Below are 23,973 nucleotides of genomic sequence, written 5' to 3'. Positions count from 1 at the left end.
CAACGGCAAAGAAAATGACATCATCTAGTACATTACGCTCAGTAAAACCTGCTTTTTATTTAGACTTGTTCCTGCTTGATTTCGAGCGGTGTGCATTCTTCTTTTCTCTTCGTTTGAATTTGATCTAATGAAACCATGACTGTGGATTTTATGATAAACAATGATGCCAGCACACATGCTCTGCCATCTCTCGCTGGGGTGTTGTGTCACCTTGGCCACCCCATTGAAAATTTTTGGCCTACGCCACAGATAACCAGTCGCTCTCAATTCACGTGTATGCTAGTTTGTCATAAGTATTCAGAAAAATTTAGTTACCGTTTGCCTGGAAATTTGTCTGCCATGCATCATTAAAATGTGACGCTTCCATACTGAGAGTTGTGCTCCAGAATATTATTTGATTTATGTGATCTCAGAGGGGAAATTGCAAATAAATAAATAAACCACGTCATGCTTTTCCGCGAGAGATGTGACATGAAAAGAGAGGGTTGCGTAACTGCGCCGAGGCTTCGAAGTTGGGGGTTGTGTGCTTTGAACACGTTCATACCAGTCTGAATTTCCATATTTTTTTAAAGAGTCTCTCAACGTCTTGTGATATGTACTTTACGCTTTAAAAATCTCAATGTTTCTTTCTCTTAACCCTTAATTTCGTAGCGCTTCACCGCCCCCCCCTCCCGTATTCTAGTGCATTGTTACTGTTCAGTATGGTAAACCATTTGAGTATTTAATTCCACATATGAAAGGCACTAATGTCTGACATCAAGGATATGGAATAAATGCTTGCCATAGTTCAGGGGTTGGATTTGGCACACTTTATTACTAAGACTGATGTCTCCTGCTACACACAACGTGTTGAATTTAATTTCCGTTCCTTCGACGGGTGAATTCTCCCATCTTTGCCTTTTTGTGTTGCCAAGGGCGTGTCCCTCCAAAACCACCACGTTATTTGTTTAACTGTGTACGGTTGTGCCGTTGATGCCAGCGTGCACGAGCGCGCGTACTCGCCTCATCATCCACCTAATCTACTTCTGCCTGTTGGTCTGACTGTCAGGATCGCATACAAACGCTCTCTCTCTCTCTCTCTCCCCGCTCTCTTTATCTCTCTCTCTCTCTCTCTCTCTCTTTCACACACACACTCTCTCCAACTGAGTGCACAGTGTATGACAGTAGTGTCTGCTCTCGACTGATGAGGATTTTAAGTCGACGCGTCACAAATAAGGAAAAGGGGGAGAGGGCGGGAGGGGTGCGGAGCAGAAGAGGAGAGCAAGCCATGTACAGAGAGCCGGAGAGAGAGGGACGCATATTGACTCAAAGCCGGTCTTCATGCTCCTCAGTGTGTGTGAGAGAGAGGCATGCGTGAGAGCAGTTAAGATGGGGTGCTGGCACAGATGAAGACTGCCCTGGGTATGTATTTGGTGGCCGTCTGTGTCCGTGCATGTGCCTCTGCGTATGTCTGAGGCTGCGGGCGAATGAGTTTTGTGAGCACCATGCTTCCAAGTGCTCATTGATGTCATTGTAACAAGCAAGCAGTGATGTAGGGCTGTCGGTTACATAAACGCAGTGTGAAATCACTGAATGAGTGGAGGTAATGAAATTGGATGATGGGCTCCTCGTGTCGGTGCAGGATTTCAAGTTGGACTTACTGTACATGTGTGTTTGGATTTGTTAAAGTGAGGAGTGCGGCGTTTAAAATCTGACAGTTCAACTAAGTTGTGGTGTTCGTATAGGACTGTCACTGTCACTGTCACTGCTTGCAACAGAATCAGTTGAAGATTTTCTGAGAATCAGTTGAAGATGTATGTCAGACTTGGGATATACCAACACCGATTGTTAGCGCAGTGAAAAAAAGTCCTTTAAATTTACTTCATTTGTACATCGGTTGCATGTGATCAAAATGTGTTCAACTAATACATCACTTGGTTATTATGAATGGAGGGGGGGAGGGACACTGTGTCAATTAACCAAATTTTAATCATGTGCACCTAAAAATGAAACATTTCCCCCCTTGTGTATTTGCAAATGTCGCTTTTCATCTTTAAAAAAAGACTTACAGAGAATGGAGGCACGATTATATTGACTGCTGTAGTAAAGTCACTTTAAATGCTTCCCAATTTACAGTGAATACAAAGGTAAGCAATTCAAAAATCCAAAGCATTGACTTGCTAAACCACAGTTAGGTGATGAACATTGTTCTAAGTCATTTGCAATTAGAGTCAAAGGTTTTTTTTGTTTTGTTTTTTATCTGTAGGGATTAAAAATCTAAAATGATAATTGTACCCACTGGGATGGATTGCATTTATAGTCGCTGGTCTGGGCCATGGACTGTCACGGAGATTTTCTGCATGTTTAACCCTGGTGACATGATAACATTTGATGTGATCATAACACGTGAGATCACAAGATGGACACAAAATAGTGTGCCTCTTTCTGTGTTGATGAATTTATGAAATGTTTGGAAGATATAAACTACATTTAAGTTACAGACATCCTCATGAGGTAAAGCTTGTTGAATGACATCACATTCCGGTCATTTCCGAGTGTGCAGTGTGAGTTGTTGTTCTATTTCGGATAAAAATTAGTCTTGTAAAGCTTGATAAATATGCTAAATTTTGACAAACAGCCCCAAAGATTGTAAATGACAGAAGGATTCAATTTATAGGCGCAGGAAATTGCTCTCGTTCCAAAAAACGGGACTTGCACTTCTGGCAATTTGTGACGATGAATATGTCTCCTTCTTCCACACAGCAAATTTAGTTTAGGAAAATTACACTGATGCTTTTCATCTGCAATGAATATAAACACTCTAGTGTGTCTTTTTACATGTCTGCATAGCGAAGTGAACATGAACTTCTTGAAGGGAGAGCATATTTCCATAAATGAGGGGTCGACAATTAATTTGGCCAAGGAGACAAATGACGAGCTGGAATGTTTGCTGAGGGCCAAGCCTACTTTGTCGCTTTTTCTTTTTCTGAACTTTTTCAATGACTGACCAAAATTAAAACACAATAAGATAGCTGGACATTTCAAAGACGACATTATTTTTTAATAAATTTAGGGGGGGAAAGCGCATATTGTCATGTTTCAGTCCATTGCTGCTTGTGTAGCCGCAGTATGTTGTTCTAATCACGAAAAACACATTTAAAGCCCAATTAAAAGGGGGTCTTTCAAATTTCATCTTGACACTGAGATGTTTTGGGGGGTTTTCTTAATTTTGTGCACCAACTGCCAACTCATATCAGCCGTTTCCCAGTCAGGAGTTCCAAATATTTAGATTAGCATAAAGTATAATGTTATTGTCAGTGATGTGTAATGATACACTGATGACTTACAATACAGCCAATGCTTACAGTATATGAAACTGTAAATTTGCATATTGAGTATTTTCAGGCCAAATCTTGGCCTCTTCCCTCCACCGTGCACGAATTAAAAATGATGATAACATTTGGACCACTGTTGTCATTTTTCTCTTTTGGGGAAAATAGTTGCTAGAGGGGTTGGAAAAGTCGATCATTGTCGAGAAAACGTGGCTAAGTTCGGCATCATCCTCATGTATGCATATAAAATAAAAGCATCACTTTCAAAATAAAAGTACCATGAATTTTTGTGTTTTACTTTGACTTCATGGTCGCTATGAGGGCGAGCGTCAGAGAACAGTATGAACAGTCAGGATTTCGGCGTGCTGGCTTCGGACACAAATGCCAGGAAATGCCTCATTGTGTCCCGGCCTGGTTACCATTATTTCACTTATCGATCATTATTTGGACTCTGTGACCGTCATTTGCTTTTAGTAACTCATCACAACATACAATCTGGCAATGCGTTCAGGGTCAGATGGGTGTACATCCCATATGTTGAACATATCGGTGATTTTATGTCACAAAAAAAAAAAAGATCGAATGGATTAAAATTTGTCTCAATAGTCACAGCAGATAAGTAATGTGTCATCGTCCTGGAAATATTTGCTTGTCACCCACATCTGGTTTACAAGTGGGAGTTAAACATTTTACTAAGAGCAGTCCAAAAACTTGAATAGTAAATGCAACATTTTATCAAAGAGACGAAAGCATGAAGAAATGCTTTAATTGATGTGACTCAGAAAGTAAGAAAGGTTGGACTTTGGTAAATGGAGTCGAGAGTTTGTTTGCAGTTATTATGCTTCATTTAGAGGTAAACATGCTAATGACTCAGTTAGACTCTGAGCGGAATTATGTAAATATTGCTGAGGGGAGGCGCGGACAAGCGAGAGGAGGGCAAGGCAGAGAGAAATGTTGGAGAGTGATGTGACATCACATGCTCAGACATCACAGTGATACATTGGAATACTCATTCAAAGCACAGACTTGGTGCGCCGACACAAAGTGTGAGTCACACTTGATGTGGCAAACATTGTGGCAAGTTCTGTTTTGGCATTTGAGAGCTCAGAATTGCATCCGCAGATGAAAACCGAAACATATTTCCCTCTTTTTTTTCCCCCTTCTGGGTGTGGAAGATGTGATGTGAATTTAAACGCAGTGTGTCGTGTCCTACTAAGTCAGTAACTGTGAAAAGTTGGGAGCTCAGGAGGAAGACGGCGTGTTGTTTTGTTTGTCTCCTCGAGGGCCGAGCCTCTAGTTCCTGTCTACTCACTTGTCTTTTTTTTCCTTTCTTTTTTCCAGTCCCGTTCAGCAGCCCACATGAGCGTCTCCAAGCCACCGCCACCCACTTCCGCCTCCCACCTCACCATCCCTCCTTCCTCTACTTCCACACCCTCTTCATCCGCCTCCTCCCCCTCGGCCCCACCGCCGCCCTCACCTGTCAAGATTTCTATGCAGGAGCACTTTGCCATCAACGTGTGCCCGGGCCCCATCCTCCCTATCCCGCAGATCTCAGACTTCTTCCCGCGTTTCCACGACTACCCTTGCACGCCGCCACCTCCACGGGAGAAGAAGATCCTGAAGGAGGAGACTTTCAACGGGGAGATGGGCGGAGGCTTTAAAGATGGCGAGAGGCGGGGGGACAACAGTGGGGACAGGGAGGAAGTAGCTGACTCCGATGATGATGACAGTGAGTTTCTCAAGAGTTTGTGTTGGTGTTTGTTCATTTATATGGAAATGAAAAAGCATTGCAGCAGAAAAAGAACACTGTTAGCGCTAAAACTTGAAAATGAAGAGTCATCGTTTTCGACGCAAGACCTTTTTTTTCCTCCGGAGAAGAAAACAACATGTGCTCACAGCGTAATTTGGAGAAAAACGTTTTATATGCATCCCCGAAGTGCAAAGCTGCAATCGTTGGAGTTTCTTTCTGCTCTTTTCCCAAACAGCAAGCTACAAGACGGGTCAATTCTTATTTAGCAGCTTCGTGTTTTTGTGAGTCGGAGCTTTTGAGGGTGACTGTGCGGTTGAGTCCCGCCAGTAATTGGTGTCGTCTTTGTTGCTTCCAGCCTATTTGGGGATGTTGGAGTTCACCCTGCTCTTTGATCAGGAGAATAACTGTCTTCATTGCACCATTCACAAGGCGAAGGTAACCAACCGCAAACGTTGATGTCTGCTAGACCTTCTCCCTAAAAAAACAAAAAAAAACAATGCTCCATAGCTATGTAACGAGGACAAGGGCCTCATATACTGTAAAGTGTCACACGAGTTTAATTATGTAAATCCCTTTGAATAAGTCCCTAGAGGACAGCACAATCGAGTCGAGGGGAGTCAGAAACAGTGGCACGGAATAGAAACACCCACCAGCACTATTGTGATGTTTGCCGTCTTTTCTGACCCTGTTGTTTGTGCGTAATATTTGAGGGCATAATGACGTCACATCTGACACTTAAGTACAGTACCGTGTCTTTGTGTGTGTGTGTGTGTGTGTGTGTGTGTGTTCACAGGGACTGAAGGCCATGGACTCCAATGGGCTGGCTGATCCATATGTCAAGCTTCATCTTCTTCCCGGGGCAAGCAAGGTCACGGCTCCAACCTCACCTCAGTGGCTATTAACACACAACACAATGTGCAGTTGCGCATCACACAAACAAACAAACAAACATGGCACAAGCGTGTTGTTTGACTTTGACAAATCGGTTCCGTCTTTCCTGAAAACGCTTTTGCCAACGTGTCACACGGCAGCGGGCTAATTTAGCGCGCTGTCTCGAGCCGCTAAGCAGGAGGCTTTGCGGTGGGCTCTTATTGCGCCTTGTTCAATACGCCGCTTTATCGAGCACAAACATGTTCTGCTCGGCTGCAGCGCTCTTGTTTTGTCTCCGGCTCAAGCTGGTGGGAAGATAAGGCATGCCACAACTTGCAGCCCTGTGTTTTTGGAAACCCGTTCTTGGCCATTTTAGCTCAAGTTGGCTATGAAGTGATGCTGTGATAAAAGAGGCTGGGCATGTTGAGCCACCATAGGTCGAATGAGACAACTCTGGTGAGACGTAGAGTGGCCAACCGTTACAAGGCATCTTTGTCCTCCAGGCCTCTCCGTTGTCGACTCCCGCATTGTTCTTAGTCTCGCCGCTCGCTTCCCACTGCCGTCACCGTCTATGTCTCACCATATCGCTGTGACCTTCTTTGACCTTGAAATACCAACTCAGAGAGGCGAGAAGTGAGAGGGAGGCTAAGGGGAGAGTTAGAGAAGGGATACGGTGGGGGGAGGGGGACACACATAAAGGGAGGGCAGCAGCAGGTGGTTGTCATGGAAACAAGGAGCATTGTTACACGGCTCACGTCAACTGGCGTGTGTTGATGGGAGTAGAGCGGTGGGTGGGCGGTACTTGGGGAATGCGTCAATGACGAGGTAAGTACCCATGGCCCGTCATTAGTTAAACATCCACCAGACGGGGGCCACGTCACTTGACAAGTGGGAGCGAATACACGCTGAAGTGAGTATGATGGACACTCTCGCCTACTCACGCCTACGTTTAATTCGATGCATGAGAAGTATGGAGTTTAGCGGGAACGGAGGTGCACATGTTCCACCTCACGGTGTATTTCACTCTCGTCACTCAGCATATGTTCTTTAAGCTAATGCAGCATGCTTTCAATTGTGGTCACAGAAACACAGAAAGATTGACTGCAAGGCCATATGAAGTAAATTTGGAGATTCAGATATCATTTTCACCTTTTCCGTGTTCCTGAATTTTTGGGGCCGGCCTCCCAGTGATGGAGTTGGACCACCAGCAGGAGTTCCCCCTCTACCGCAATATCAGAATTTCATTCTTTCATTCCACAAGATGTACCGGTACTTGTGCGTCTTTTTAAAATTAGGCCCCGCCTACCTGGGACGTACTTGTACGTCTAAGTCTTTTTTTGCGTCATAGAGAGGAGGAGGGTCTGATGCAATCTGTGAATGAGAAGAAGCCGTTTGCATTTTAATCATGTAAAAAAGCGACCAGTAGGTGGCAGTGGGGGCCTCACATGCTTGAAATGCATGCTTTTCCAAAAAGCTCTTTTTCTCTGTTTTTTGCCCAGGAATCGCCATTTTCAAGAAAATTTGCCATTTGTAATGCTGATGGCTGAGGAATGGAAAAAGATTTTTAGAAATAGAATTTTTTTTTCCTGCTGAAAGAAGGGAGTCCAAACTTTATTTTGGTAGGCTCCATGTTTCAATAGCATTAGAACCAAATATTCTGTGGGCCTTGCAAGATCAGTCAAAATCCAGTAAAACGCTGGGATTGAGGGGGTTGCTCCGGTGAAAATGGCTGGGATTGAATGAGTTAAATAAGTCACAAAATATGTTTGCTCTGATAACTGATAGCCCAGCTTTTAATGGGGAAAGTTAGGTGATGCTAGACTAATGTATGTCTCTAAATTATAATTGTGTGTGATAAATAATACCTTTCTGCTGCAGACGGAGAGGATGGAGGGTGATGTTGAGGCAGGTCAGGGTTTTCTGTCTCAGAATTGGATTCTGGCTCTGCAGGCATAAACTTGTAGGGATGTTTAAAGTTGCTAAAGTAGCATTCTTTTTTTTCCAGTCCGTAGTCATTGTGTGTCATTGACAGTTGAGTGAGACGAGGTTTCAGAGCTGTAGACACACTGACAGCATTTGAGCCTCATGTGATATACTTGGGGATTTTCTTCAATATTTCAAATTTGGCAGGTTTGTGAAAGACATTCTCCATCTGTGTTGTGTCAAACTGAGAAGTCTTTTTTTTTTTGCCATGTTTCCGCCAGTCAGTACAGTTCAGCTCCCCGCGGTTCATGCTGATGAGATGTGATTCTGAAACCCCTTTTTTTTCCATCTCCAACCCACTTTTTCACATCCACAAATCCTATTGACAATGTGTCAAAACCCAGCCAACCGTTTTTTGTTTGTTGTTTGTTTTAGTTTTTTTGAATCCACATGGCTAGGAAAGACTAATCGAAGGAGAAAAATGCAATCAGTCGACGATGAATGTAAACAGACAGATGGAAGAAGCTGAAGACAAATGTAAATGGACAGATGGAGAATGAAGATAAAACATTAGAAAACAAAGTTTTCAAAGACGGCTGATGATAAAGGCACAGAGAAAAAGGAGTGGGAACTTGCTTGTAGCAAGAAGTGGTGATATGGACAAAGAAAATACTAATGACAGTTTAAAAAAAAGCACAACTCAAGCTGGGCCATATGGTTGACAAGTGTATCAGGATACAAGTATTTCATATTACCGGTAGTTGATTATTGTTTCTTGATTTTTTTTTTACTTTTTAAAAATAAAAACACTGAGTAAGGACAAAATGAATAACAGTTACATTTGCTAAAGATAAAACCAACGATCAAGAAAATGCCATTCAAAATATCTGGTCATGAAGAGGGTCAGAGCCAACGAGTCCTTTGGATATCACGTATCTGTCCGAAAGTGTTTGATCCTTTTGGTCTACACAATATCCCATAATCTTATTGCAAGAGTTGCATTGACTGCTTATTTAGTTGAACAAAGTCAAAGTTAAGCCACACTTTCATTCAGCGTCCGAATGCCATGCATGCGTGCGCTTCTTCTTTGGAGGGACAGCAATGAGGGAATGTGGGTCCAAAGACAAAGACAAAGAGATGGAGAGGAAAGAGCTTTGTGTCCTGAGGCTCTCCCAACAGACTAAGAGGACGATGGCATGAAAGATGGGGTGTTTATCTTCGGAGCCACTGACATGAGCAGGAGAAAGTGATGGAAGAGCATTGTAACTTTTTGTCGTAGCTGCAGAGAGTGGTCATATACCCCTGGTGACATATGAGACGCCATTGTACTGACTCAAATGCATTGATACTTACCATTTAGAAGTTGATTTAAGTGTTGTTCCATCAATCACAGGGCACCAATTTGGGCTTTCGCCTTGATAGGTTAACATGTCAGTTTGTCTTTCTGAGAATATTGACAGGTTTAGGGACTCGTGTTGTCACGATGCCACAGTTCCGACTTCCCTTCGTAGAGTACCTGCTTAAAGTACCTCATTAATGATACTGAAGCAGTACGACGGCAAAAGAAACAAAAACATCAGTCACAGCATTGGAATGGTAGAGGACAAAACAGTGAACTTCACATTATGACATTTGTATTCATTCAAAATCATCTCAGGCCGTGGAGGATATCAAATTCATTGATACATCCATCTATCCATTCATTCATTGTCTTCTGCTTATCTGGGGTCAGGTCGGTGGGGTTAGGAGCTTTAGCAGGGAAGTGCTCAATTCTCTTTCCCCAGACAATTCGTCCAGCTCTTCTGGGAACATCCCAAGCCGTTCCCATGCCGGCTGGGAGACATAAAGTGCTTTTTCATTAGCTCCGCTTCACACCGAGATGGCCTCGCTTGGACATGGGTGTTCACTTTTCCATTAGACTTTTTCGGGGCTGAGCAGTTCCAATGGACCCGCTCTTCAGAACCATCTCAGAGGTGTTTCTAAAGCCATCTGGGGCTGAACGAGGCTGTGTCATCAGTGCGATCAGATTGGCCGACACTGATGCAGCAAGGAGCTTCGCCGCGTACGCCTATTTCCTGATTTTAGAAGAACCGCGTGCCATCCGTCTCCAAAGTCACAAAAATACAGTATAGACAATAAATATCATAGTGTTTAGCAACAACACTGAACCATATTTACAATTTCACATCTACTAATGGATGTATTTCATTTTTGATGATTAATGACAAAAAAAAAACGAGAGATTCATGAGCACACGCCAGCATTTGCTTGCCAGGTCCCATTCACTTGAATGAGAGGTGCCATTCGCCCGGCCCGACTGACTGTGGCTCTCCCACCTCAGAGATGGCAACTTTGAGTGGCTGCTGGAGGGCTTAAGACGCTGCAGTGAGGACGGTGAGCCATTGACTCAGAAGGGGGCCAAATGAATGAAAGTGAGCTCTCTAGAATGAATGAGCGCTGGCGGTGCGCCGCTTTGCGTGCCGCTTACAAAACCACTGAATCACTATTTCATCCATGGTACATGTGAAATTGTAAATATGATTCAGTGTTGCAACACAACAAATATGTGTGCTGGATACACGGTATCGTTGTCTTGATGACGCCTGGCTGTCTTAAATCCGGAAATTGATTTTTCGTTTATATGTGAAAGCTTCTTCGCATTTGATGGGGTGTTCTTTGCGATGTTGCCAGCCAATCGCAGGGCACACATAGACGTGCCAAATATAAACTGAAGAACGCCGTAAGTGATTAGGATCAAATGTGAACTGTGAAAGTGAAGAAAATCCATGTGAATCCTCATTATGATGAAACACGCCAAGTTTCGACAAATAATTTCATTTTACATGATTAGTGAGTTGGAAAATAGCAGACAAGAACTAGTCCTCGAAAACATATTTTGCTGTGTTATTGACATAAACTCCGCAGTCAAATCCTGAAACATCCCGAAGGCAACGGTCGGAAATGAGGCAGCAAGGGAGGAGATGGGGCAGCTATTAGGAGCCTGCATGCAATTGACTTCCCGAAAAGCTTTACATTTTCATTCTGATTGTGTTGCACACTTTAAACGTCTCCTGGTGTCGATGCTCCGCCTCATTACATTGCAAGGGAGACAGATGGACAGGTGAGGAGAGGGAGGCCTCGCGGCCTCTCACGCTCGCTCAACAGATGTCCGAGATCTCCTCAGGGGCCGAGATAAATTATTCCCTTGCGGTCGTTTTTTTTTTTCCAATCCCATGTCCTTCTTTTTCTCTGATCTGATGAATTCCCCCCTTAGTTCTTTACACATTACTCTCATCCTCTTCACATGAATATTGCTCAAATGTATTTCCCTCTACAGGCAAACAAACTCCGCACAAAGACTCTGAAGAACACACTGAACCCAGTGTGGAATGAGACACTGGTGTATCACGGAATCACAGCGGCTGACATGACCACCAAAACACTCAGGTAGGCTCTCGGCTTGAAATTTCACTCACTTGCAATTGGTGACGTTAGCCAGGCGGACAGGTTTTCCCACACAGGAGGGTGAGATTCCCTACAAACTGCCAACAGTGCAGCCCATGCGCTTTCCTAGGGGCTTTTCCGGGTCATTTATTATTGCAGCCGACTGCCCCACTTGCTGCTACTCCTCAGGTGTCGGCTGTGCGAGGATTGTCTCCATATGGAGTGGCCGAGGTCAAACGGTGCCATCTTCACCCAATAACAGAAATATGCTTTTGTTGTCCTGTAAGATGATTCAGAGACTTTGCGACAGGGAGTGTATATGCTGCGTGCAATGAGTGTCTCTGTGGATTCGTAAGAGTGTTGGGTGACTTTGTTTATCCCGAGGAAATACAAGCAGACACACAGAAACGCTCACTGCATTTATCTCCCCCGAACACACAAATGCAGCTAGTCGGGTGTGTCCATGTGTGTGTGTGTCCTCCTATGTGTATGTCAAGGGCAACTGGTGGAAGGACTGCGTTGTTTGGCTCCTCCTCGGGATCGAGACAAAATACACACACCCCAGACAAAGCTCATCTCCCACAGACAAAACCACCATTTATTCAGCTTCCTCAAATGCATCACCGCGCATGACATCCCTCAAACTAGAGAAAACCCGTCTGACCTCTATCCAAGGACAGAGACACAAACAGCATGGTGGTGCTGGCTAGCCAAAGAGAGGAGGGGGAGGAGGAGTATGTCCGCTTGTCATGCGTGGGGTGAAGAGAGAAAGGGAGGGGGGGGTTCCAGACATGAACAAAGTGAGCGGGGTGGGGCGGGGTGCAGCGTGACTGATGGCAAGTGGCAGATACGGGCTTGCAGAAGAAGAAACTTGGGATGCTAAGACGGAGGAAGATGACGGGGTCAATGGAGAGAATCTGCCTTGCAGAGAGTTTTGGGATTGATGTAAGTGAGGAGTAAGCGACATATTCTCCCGTTTGTGTTGAAGTCAATTCCTTGCATGCCTTTTTTTTCCCCACACTTTCAAGGCATGGTTAATTCTCATGTCTAAGCCTCTGACTGAAACCAAAGGGAGAATCTGTGCTGTTGAAAAGTGCGCAGCAGCACCCGTTTTGACTTAAGCACATGGAAGAATATGCCCCCAAGTCAGTACTTCTCAAATGGGAGAGCGATAGGACTCAAATGGGGGCGTATGTGATGCCAAGGAACATGTTGTTGTTGTTTTTTTAATCAGAATCATCTTTATTGGCCAAGTATGTAGAACACACAAGGAATACTAGATACGTGTATAATTGCACTACTACTACTGCTATTATTGTAGTAGGAGACAGTGGCGCTCCCATTATCAGTATTCACTCCTAGCAGGAGCTAAGTGTTGTCTTCGAAAAGCTGTGCACTGCAAAATGTGACCATGTAGCAATTGAGTTACAAAAATCAGCATAAATTATGTTGTCTCATTTTTGTCGGGTGAAATGTTTTCAATATTATGTTCTTGATGGAATGTTGCCGATCAATTTTAATTCATTAGTGTTTCCTAGGTTTATTAAATTTAATTTTTCAGTATTGTACGGTTCAATTAGAGAATGTTTATCGTTAAATAGCAAGGTAATAAATTTCAGGCAAATCGATGCACTGTAAATATGTCTTTACAGACTAAAAACAACGTTAGGTTTTCTTGTTTGCAATTCCTCCCTTTTTATTTCATGTTAATGAGGAAAATTGTTTTACAGAGCTGTACTTTGAATGATTTTCTAGTCAAACGATACTATTTATAGTCGGGGGAGAGAGTTGTGGGAGGGGCGATCGCAAAATGTTTTCTTCTTCCAAGGAGGTGGTGTAACAGAAAGTAATTGCGAAGCACTGCCCTAAGTGAATGGGGAGCCAACAAACAAAAGGAACGGGAACACGTAGAAGCAGACTGCAAATGAGTTCAATGAAAAAGCTCACATCAATGAAGGGGAGGTGAGCGACAGAATCAGAGATCTCTTCTCAAAATCTCTCTCGTTTTGTTTGTATGCCAGCACCGCAGCCCAGCCAATAAATAGTTTGCGCTCATTATTTCACGCAAAGCAAAGCAGTGTTGGGGAACGGCAAAACAGAGTTTCATCCCCAGAGAGACTTTGACTCACCGGCTTGTGCCCTGCTACATTCTACTTGGCTGCTCTCTGCTGAGTTTGCGATGAGGGGACGTTGTTCTGTTTGATCCGCACGCCACATGAGCCAAACACTCTCCAAGGAACGCGCCGGTGGTGCAGACCCTCCAATCATTAACTGGTCTAGCTGGGCGAAACGGCAAAGAGACAGAACCCAATTTCGTGTTGGACCGGGAGTCGGTCATTTTTGCAGACGCACAAATGCGAGCCCATGTGTTTTTCAAAATAAATGATTTTATTCATATACTGAACTGTATGTGATGGCAAATATCCACATCTATCTACTTTAAATAGCCTAGTACATTACAAACGATGTAAAATTGAAAGTTGGCAGAGAAGTCCTGCCGGTTTTTAAGGATGAACCAGCAGAATAACCTAATTAATGTCCTCAGTGAAGACTTCGGCTGGTCTCCCACCAGCTTTAATCCTTTAATTGATGCAGGAGGGCTGCCCGAGGTGCTCAGATCTTGATTGAAAAGTTAGACTAAGTGACACAGATGAAATAAATCCCCCCCCCCCCACATTCGCAGTTTAGTCTGTTTGAATCATTGACATATTTGTGTTTATTTCTCATCAAATTCAGCTCAATTGAAATGTCTTTTTTTTCTCGTGAATGTATTGTCCTGCTTTGGCATCTTAGTATGAAGCACAGTGATTTTTAAAAATATATATATTTTGGGGAAGACATTCAAGATCACATCCAAATACCATTCAATCTCTACCAGTCACTGTAGTCTGCCTCTGCACCGAGGTATCCTAGACAATTGTGACAGTGATAATGAGGAGTGGAAATAGTTCCCCTCACAGCAATTCTTATGTATCCCATTGCGCAAGAAACTAGCTGTGAACTGCACATTGATGCATACTGCAGGTGAATTATGGGCCTCCGATTTGGATTTCATCGCTAAAATGTCCATCAGGAGGCCAGTTAACAGAAGGGAGATGTGAAGGTGCTTTGATGAAGACATCATGCGCGTGTGTGTCTTTGTCCTTGTGTGTGTGTGTGTGTTTGGCCTTTCTCTTGCTATCTTTCCTCAGTTTTTTTTCCCTTCTTATTCTATCTCCCCGTCAGACTTTCTAATAGACTCGTACTGTCCGCTGCCATGAGAAGATAAAGACAAATTTAATCCTTAATCTCGTATTGGATTGAGTTCGAGGGTGAATTTGGCCTCTGATAGAGGAGCAACAACATCACGACCAGCAGCAACAACAACACACCGTCAGATGAACAGAAAGAGTCGTACGCCCATTTTGACCCACTCGGCTCTGACAGAGATTGTACCGACAGAAGCAGCACAAAGCCACCCCCCACCCCCTCCTCTCATTGTATCGTCAACTGAGGTCTGTGAAGTTCTGTCTGTGGAAGAATTACCTGTGAAAAGCAACATGTCCTGATAACATCCCCGTATGGGTTTTCCATATCCAACACCGTAGTACCACTCCCCAAGAAAAAAGTAGTCATGACACACAAATAGAAGGGAGTCCCGGATACTGGACCCCCTGCAGCTTAATATCAGAACTGACAATGCCGTCAACAAAGTCATCCAAATAGCACTTACGCATATCAGACAAAAGGACACTTATGTTCGAATGATGTTGTCAGAGTCTGCAACATGTCCTGTAGTGAACATATCCAACAGTGAAAGTGCTTCATTTTGTTTTAGGTCACGTGTGAATACGCGAGATTCCTGGCTCGGGAGAACTTTTGAGTTTGGTTGTCGAACCGAATCCTTTTGTGAGTGGCGTTTTATATACTGTGTGTGTGTGTGTGTGTGTGTATATATATATATATATATATATATATATATATATATATATATATATATATATAATCAGAGCACACCACACACAGTACTAACAAAACTATTCCGATTCATCTTCATGCGTGTGGCATGTAACAGATAAACAATCTTTTCGAATTTGAATTTCTTTCGTGTACCGCGCCAAATAAGGCAAAAGTAGGCTTTTGGCTCATCAACATCTATGGATGGAATAGGACAAAACTTACTTGGAAGTTTGGGTAAACAGTTAGCGTACTTGCCTCTCAATCTGAGAATGAGGGTTTGAATCCAAGCTGGGCTGTCATTGTTTTTGCTGTTTTCGACATGTGGTTATGTGAACCTAAGGATATGTCCACAAGGGTCAATTAAAATGGTAGAAATCACTTTTATTTCGTCGAATTATCTTTTCTGTATGCGTATCCAGCTAGCCAACCATGTCAAGGGCCTACCCCACACAAAACTCCACCAGCAGCCACCGACTAAATTTCAGCGCTCAGTGCCTCCATTTTGTTTTTACTGTGCCTTTGACAAAGTCACAGCTTGAATCTCAAAGCTTGAATCTTCCGGACTATAACCCTTCATATTTATTGGAACTCGGCATCGGCACCGAGTTGTGCGGCATAGGAAATAAATATAGAAGCAAGAAACAATGGAAAGTTTTACTTTTAATATTGATGAAAAGCAGCACAGTGTCGAGAGGTTCTGCATTCCAATCTCTGTCCATAGGTATGGGAATGATGGCTTGTCAATATGTGTCCTGGCAACCAGTCCAGGGTGTTCCCAGCCTCATCAGCTGGATGACCGAAGAGTGGAAATGGATGGATGGATGTTGCTGATGATAATGATGATGAAAAGAACGGCAACATGTGGCCGTTATTGCTGAAGTCTTTTAAAGATACAAGACTGTTTGTGCAGGAATAGAGGGAGAAAAATCACCTTTTCTCTGACAACCATGAACTGGCTGTGCAAAAGCATGAAAAGCTCCAACTTCATGTCAGACGGTTGGGTACGATCACAACTTTGCATTTGTCGGCTGTTGTTTTTGAAGGCGATGTTGATGGCATGAAATCCTATTTCTTCAGTAGCATCTGTTGAGCTTTCATAGGAAACGTGGGGGAGAGGGTGCAAGGATTTTCAGTGGAGGCGCTTTGCCCGTAACTGGGGTGACATTTCACCACAGCCTTCGTCTCATCACCACCTCATACGAGCACATATATGTGATGAAGCTAATGCATATCAACCACCAGAAATCCATGCTGATGAGTCAGAGTTATTCTGGGTCTTACAGAGCTTCACTGCCAAATATCCAAGGGGACAGGGAGTGTTGAAGGGGAAGGTTTGTGTGTGTGTTTTTTTTCCATGAGTACAAGAAAAAGGATATCCGAAAGAATATAAAAGAGTCACCTCCACCAGCACGAAAGAGTGCTTGGTAAATAAATTTCTTTGAACCAGCTCGACGGATTTACAGCTCATAACAAATGTAATGAGCGACTAAGTAGCGACTTAATACACAGAATGGATACTTAGCCTGACATTAGCCTCAGTTTGCCAAGGCACGCCGTTTTTTTTTTTGTCTTGATACCATTTCTAAAAAGTTTTAAAAAGAGTTCCAAAATATCTTCAAGACGATGAATACATATGACAATCAGAGGAGCCTTATCAAACTTAGTCTGTCAAACCATTTACTGGCCGACACAAGGTTGTCGATTTCGTAAAGGGAGGACAAAGTCTGTGCCTCTTCACAAACGTTTGTCTTGTAACCCTAAGATAAGAACTTACACTATCAATTCTCTGCTGAACTTGTTAGAGAATTACATCAATGTGATCCCACATTCTTTACAGTACGTACCTGGCACCGCTATTGTCATTAGACCAGATTGCGATTCTACGTTCCCTAATGTATTGGGATGATCTCAACTGTACTTATTAAAGTAGTAAACCTGGGAAACCAAAAACAATTCCCTCTTGGAACTTAGATGGCTTTTAAAGAAAACTGTCAACTGATCACCAGAAGACTTCAAATGAGACAGTTGGTCCAGAAAGTCAATTTTCCCGAGGTCTGTTGATCAATAAACATTAAATTTGCAATATAGGAGCATTCGTCTTTTAAAAAAACAAAATCTCTTTATTTACCCAGATGGTTCATTTTAGTTCGCACCGCTATCAAGTTTCATGCAACTTGTGTGTAATATCTTGATTAATCGTGCTCACGAATACTCTTTTTATTGTTTTTCCTTGGACTAACGTGTCTTGTTTGTGTTCATGTCGTATAGGCTGTGTGTATGTGACATGGACAGACTTGGGCGAAATGAATTCATCGGTGAGGTGAGGGTGGCCCTGAAGAAGCTCAGAGAGGGTGACAACAAACGTTATAATATGGGCTTGGAGAGAATTGCACAGGTACAAACACCCTCAGCCAGACTGTGTACTGTATGTGTCGCTGTCGTAATAACAAATTATAGATTTCTATGGACCGTGTCAATTTTACTGAGATGTATAATATTGTGTCCTTGCCATGCTTAAAATTGGAATCTTTACTGTCATTGCACAGTGTACAAGCGAAATTGTAAAATTATCCATTCATCTTTCATTCATCCATAATCACTCTATTATTTGACCCCAGTCAATGGATCCAACAGAGATTTCATTTGCTACCAGGTGCATATTTCATTTTCTCGTTCTTTGTGTTGTGCAGCCAACAGCCGAGATGCCTTGAACTGAGCAGTTTCATGATCTTTCTCGCATCACTCCATGTTCATGTTTCTTTGGTTCCAGAACAAAGAATCAAACAATCAAGCCGTGGAACAGGGAGCGCTCGTGGCAGAGGAGGAGGTACCAGTTTTATCTTTTCATCTCACTGTTTCTGCAACTGGCTCTTGTCTTTCGCGACGCAATATCCCACGGGAAAAAAATGCATCCCAGGGAAACACTGGGCACCTCATAGGGTATACTCAATTGTTGCGATTTGTTAGTCCGCTGTGGTTCTCCACTGGGTGTTATCGAAACCCTTCTTGTGATTTTAGAGGTACAAGTGAATAAATTTTGGCCTCTCGGGGGAATAGAGCTTGTTCCTCAACCCAGACAAAGGCTTTAACTACAATGTCCACTTTCACACAGCACGTGCTTCATGCTGAAAAGCTTAAATACTGCAATCGTACTTTTCCCTCCCAGTGCCCCTCCCGTGTGTTCATTTTTTGTAAAATGGAGTGTGTTCTCTGTGGGCAGCGCGGACGCATCCTGGTGTCACTGTGCTACAACACGGAGAAGGGCTGCCTGCTGGTTGGGATCATACGCTGCGCCCATCTGGCCGCCATGGACTCCAATGGCTACTCTGACCCCTTTGTCAAAATGTGAGTCACATCAGTGTTTTTTTTTTTTTTTTCGGAATAAAACTTGGTTCCTCTCTTTATTTGCATATGTAAACTCTGAAATGTTCCTGTTGCAGCATATGCACAACATGACACGACGTCCGCATTCGGGGTCAAAACATGGGTTCGCTACTGATCACTTGTCATCATGACATAAGAAAAGCTTGAAATACAAAGTAAAAAAAAAAAAAAAGACTGTTTCATGTGCAAAAAGAATCCACACACACACAAAAAAATCTATACACTTAAAACAAACATGTCTTGAATTACAGCCGAGTGTATTTTTGTCTCACGTTCTCTTTATGATTCAGTTCAAACTCAAATTTTCATTTGATGCCAAGCAAAAGCGTTGCTTTTTATTTAGTCCAAAAAATTCTCAAGCACAAAGTCAAAATGTATTTTAGTGCAATGACCAGAGCCAATTTTGAAAATTGTTTTGTTCAATTCTTCGTTTTCATTTCTAATTTTTTCCCTTTTTTTCTTGTTTCTTTTCCTAAATGACATAACTTAACTTCTTGTCCTATTTTTTCCCCTTCCAAGTCTCTTTCTCCGATGAGTGTGCATTTTGGGAACGATTTATATTCATTCAAGTTTGGGTGCCAAAGCATAGTAGCTCTCGGTATGATGCAGTGCTGTCCTGCACCGCAGTAATTTACTCTCGCAATAATGAACTCATTTATAAATGAATACCTCTGTGACAGTGCCAATCAGAAATTTGCATTATCATCTCCGCCATATGTCAAGTCTCATTGTTTGATAGATAGAATTTGAGAGAACAGAATCGTTATTTTCTGCCAAATCTCACACAAAATAAGCAAAGGTTCAGCTTTTGCAGAGGTTCTCGTTCGGGTGGCCATAACCAGACAGAGAATGCGGATACACAATGTCACACTTTCTACAGCAGTCTTCCTCAACTGGCGGACCGCGATCCACGACCTGACCGCCGACCTCCTCTGTCCGGACCCTCGGCAAATTGTGTAAAATAATAAATTATAAAGTGATTTATACGTTATACATTTTATATTTTTAGACTATAATCTGCGCATTACCGCGATCGCTTGTTAAAATTATCCGTTGTATTCTTTGCGTGCACTAACAGATGTATTGCAGTGGACCGCAGCAGCGCGACTGTGTGTGTATAATGTTTTGACTAACTGGAGACCCTGGCTGAGCAGGGCATGTCGGCGATAATGATGCGCTGATTGGCTTAAGGTGTGTCCATACGTAAGCGTCAGCACGCGTCTATCCCAATACACACGCATTCAAAATGGATCATTGTGTCAGGAAACAGACGCATGCGCGACGCCACAGTGTGCTCACAGCTTCAGCCCAGGAGAGCCGCACACAGACAATTAGACAAGACGAATCGCGGGAGGTTTCGATTGTGTGCAGTTTTGCTCCCGTCTACCCGGGGATCTTTGCAGCTGTTTAACAGCAGAATAGCGCAACATGGTAAATGAACATCCCAATGGCGTCCTCAAATAATATTTGCATGCCTCAGACATTGCATTCACCTTTAGTGGAAGAACAGCACTGCACATTCGTGTGCTCCCTTGTGTCAGTATTTAAAATGGTTCTTAACTCCTCTTCTGATATATTTTTCAGTGATTTCAGAGGGGATGTGAAAAGGGGAATTGTACAAATGAAAAGGATATTTTTGTTTTCATGTTTAGTATTTATTTTGGTAAAATGAGTATTTTGTTTTGCTTTTGTTAAATTAAGGGGAAAAAAAGACAACTACTGTTTAACAAAGTTAAAGTAAAAATGTCTTATTTCCCTAAAAGGGCTATTTCTATTATTAAGCAGGCACAACTTAACAAAATAAAAGAGTTCCTGTGCCTCGACACAATACCTCTCATTATTTGCTGTGTACTGGCAAAGTGAATAATTGTTATTTTCACGCACCCCATTATTGGTTGGTTGTGAGGAGTGTTGATTTGTATAAGCTTGGCTTGACCATACTAAATGGGCATATCGCCCTGCTCCCCAATGACCGCCGTGCATGGTACCTTGGTCTTATTAAAAAATAAAAAAAAAGTGGACCGACAGCATTTCTAGTTGAGGACCACTGGTCTACTGAGTAGTGGAGACAAACTTCTGTTTTCTCTCTTTGGAGTTGAAGTGTTGACCATTACTGGCGCACAGATGGCTGTAAACATCCTGGATGCGGCATGAGTCACTGAAGGAACAACACAATGAAGGCTTTTCATAAAGCATTACGCTACTTGATGAAAGGCAGTGAATGGAAGAGAGCTGAGGTGTCTGCAAAATGGGACAGACCACACACTTTCTCTGATATACACTTTTTTTTTTCGCCCTCAAGCATTGATTAGTGACCGCGCTTTTACATTCTACTTCATCCTACCCATTTGCATTAAACGCCGAATGCAGAAAAGTGCACAGAAATGTCATCTCGCTCTTGATTTCCCTTTTATTAAAGTCTTTCGTATTGCCGTATCATTCCCTTTATTTACTCTTGTACCGAGGATTGTCCTTCATCATCAAAAACAACCTTCTTCACCTTACTTGCTCTTTTAAATCATCCGTTTGCATCCAGAGGACTGTTCTTGTGTCAATTGTGTGTGTGTTTGTGCGTATGTGTGTTTCGTGACTGCGTCGTGACTAAGTCTCCTTTCGGGGACACATTTCAGACTAAACGCCAGGAACCAAGTCCATGTCCCTTCTGCTTGAAACATCTGCCAATCTCGTGCCTCTCAGACTGTGTGTGTGCGTGTATACTTGTGGGTTTTAAAATTGAGTAGTTTGACTTGAAAATAACTGCTATTGGAAAGCTGCTGCATTTTATGAAAATGGCTTGTAATCTAGAATATGTAGCGGTCTATGATATACATCGTAATATAAAATAGATTTGTTTTGTTTCTGTATATCACTTACATTTACAAAGTATGAACCGAGCTTTTTTTTTTTCTTCCATCAGCCTCAGAGGCATACAATGACATTAACCTACCGTATGTTGTACAAGTGTATGAGGACTTTGGCAGCAAACAGACGTATCTGTATTTATTTATTTATTTACACACAAAATGAATCTTTTGCAGCCAGAGTATGTCATAGAAGGCTTGTAAGAATAATCTTACTTATTTATATTATGAGAGGACAAATTATTGCTGAAGAAATATAAACATAAGACTTTTGTTTTTGCTCCCATTTTTCATGATCAGAGAGGAAAAAGGCACCTTAAGTGATGGATGGGGCCACAATTTTTCATCAACGCTACCAGGACCATGCACTTACTCACCAGATGTATGACAAAAATGGCATTTTAAATATGGGCAAAATAGGTCAATATGTCTGGGGGGTTCTTTATTGAACCAGTGAACGTCATAGTGTCTTAATATACCGTCTTTCATTTTTGAATATATACGAAAAGATTCAGCTTTCAACAACAAAGGGTTTGAACGAGCAAAACCCAACCACATACTGGGAGTTGTATTTATATTTTTTTTATACCAGAGCAAAGGGATCTCTTACATAAAAATTACTATTCAAGGACGACACAAAATTGCTGAGCAACGACCCAACATAAAGCGCAATAACTAATTTGTTTAAAATTTTTTTTAAAAAACTCGCTCAAAATATTATTGTTCTTGAGGTTCTATTTTTGTCCTGCATGTCATTCCAAATCGGCAACAAAATATGAGGCCTTCTCATGTTGTAGTATCGGGCAGGAGGAGGCTACGATCACACAACAGCTCGGTTCAGATTTTTTTTTGCGTACCTGATTTTTTTTTTTTCATGCCACATGACCAGTACAATTCAGATTTCTTTTTGAAATTTGACCTGGGTCTCTTTCTTGTGTGAATATATATAAGCTACAGGTATGTATACGATGCGCCCACAATATCAAAGCTCATCCACACACATCCAACCCATTTTTCACCAAAAGCTCAAAATTTCCTCCGTCATTCACAAACCACAATCAACAACCAACTAAAGTTGGGCTAGAGGCGGCAAATGGTGGTCCCACCACCTACAGACTGTTTTTTTCCCCCCACGTGCCGCCTGACCCCCTCCCAATATAATAAAATTATCGGATTATTTCGGCAAAGAAGTGAGACTCTCTCGCACAGATTTGTGAACAATATTCGATAGAAGTAGGCCTTCTTTGTAAAAAAAATAAAATAAATTAAAGTCTTTGCATTCAGATCATGAAAAATGGGGGCAAAAATAAATGTGATGTTATAGTTTTTTTTCTAATGACATTCTTTTTCTCAACATTGGTCGCTTTTCTGGGCAGCACGGTGGTCAACTCGCTAACAGGTTCACCTTACTGGATTTGATTCCGAGCCCAGGCTTTCTTGAATGGAGTTTGCATGTTCTCCCTGTGCCTAGATGGGTATTCTGGTTTCCTCCCACGACCCTCATGGGGATGAGCTGCTCGGATAATGGATGGGTCACTTTTCTTTTATAGTTTGAATCTACCAACTATTCATTAAGGGGAAAAATGTCAATCACAACATGCATGAGTATGAATAACAGCTGCGAGTCACAGTTAAGCTTTTCTTTCAGTGGAGTGTATTCAGTGTAAAAATGAGCAGAAATGTCTTGTTAGTTCCAGGAGATCCCTGCATTGGACCAATTCACATCTCTTTAAAAAGTGACGGAGTAATCCTTCCTATCTCAATGGACCAGCCTACTCGTTCTGAAATATTTCGCACATTGAATTCAAGTATAGTTTGATTGCAGTTGTGTAAAATGGTTTTGGATGAGGCATTGCTATTGTCAATCGCATTCAGTTGTTTGATACAATGGGAAATTGGAATTCCCCCATCTGCGCTGCACTGGAGCCCATGCAAAATGAGATTTGGCACAGACTAACACACACAACCACTCACCCATCCCCTCGGTGCCTCCTCCCGAAGCTTCAGCCTCACCAGCTCAATTGCCGCTGGTCTTTGACTGCCTTCCTTAAATTACTTTTCACAATATTTTTCTTGCACACAAAGTTTGTCATTTAAAAGGACAGTTCAGTTATATTGAGGCAACTTATGGCCTACTGTGCTTCCTTTCAATTGCTTATTTGATTAGTCTGCCTCTCGCTCATCAAACAGAAGGATTGAGAAGAAAATTGTTTCCGATACCTGCTTTCCTTTTCATTGCTGACACAAGCGCATGATGAATCACTTTTTTGCACCACCTCTGATCCCGTTGCCGCAGTGGCAGCCGCGAGTCCTTGCAATGCATCAGCTGTCAGTCTCTGGCAGGGGTGGCTATGAGATGTTGCTGAAGGAGGGAGCTACCGCGCCACCTGAAAAGCTTGACTCAGAATTTACACAGATGACTCCCACTGCCCTCTGGCAAACCGTCTGGTGCCTCTTTACTGGAGCATAAAAACTCCCCCAACCTCGGCAT

The 23,973-nt window shown here is 42.6% G+C and overlaps 1 protein-coding gene across 5 annotated transcripts in view; it reads left to right on the top strand.

Moving 5' to 3' along the window:
- Positions 1-1,067: 1,067 nt before the first annotated feature.
- The window catches only part of doc2g (double C2-like domains, gamma), a 32,281-nt gene continuing 9,375 nt past the window's right edge, over positions 1,068-23,973 (top strand). Inside the window, exons 1-9 of one of the 5 annotated variants that reach the window (XR_015101814.1) lie at positions 1,068-1,401; positions 4,653-5,040; positions 5,417-5,496; positions 5,855-5,929; positions 11,192-11,301; positions 17,506-17,632; positions 17,856-17,890; positions 18,008-18,064; positions 18,458-18,582. Coding sequence is in view for 2 of the 5 variants with exons in the window: in XM_086119866.1 (XP_085975992.1) it covers positions 4,671-5,040; positions 5,417-5,496; positions 5,855-5,929; positions 11,192-11,301; positions 17,506-17,632; positions 18,008-18,064; positions 18,458-18,582 (944 nt within the window). In the remaining 3 variants the exon portion in view is untranslated. The remainder of the gene's footprint in view (positions 1,402-4,652; positions 5,041-5,416; positions 5,497-5,854; positions 5,930-11,191; positions 11,302-17,505; positions 17,633-17,855; positions 17,891-18,007; positions 18,065-18,457; positions 18,583-23,973) is intronic. The other 4 variants (XM_086119866.1, XR_015101813.1, XR_015101812.1 and 1 more) reach the window with 4 other exon arrangements.

The sequence above is a fragment of the Hippocampus guttulatus genome, chromosome 9 (genome assembly GCF_054856545.1).
Source record: "Hippocampus guttulatus isolate MCC_2025c chromosome 9, RoL_Hgut_1.0, whole genome shotgun sequence".
Taxonomy (NCBI): domain Eukaryota; kingdom Metazoa; phylum Chordata; class Actinopteri; order Syngnathiformes; family Syngnathidae; genus Hippocampus; species Hippocampus guttulatus.
This window is presented reverse-complemented; position numbering and strand designations above follow the sequence as displayed.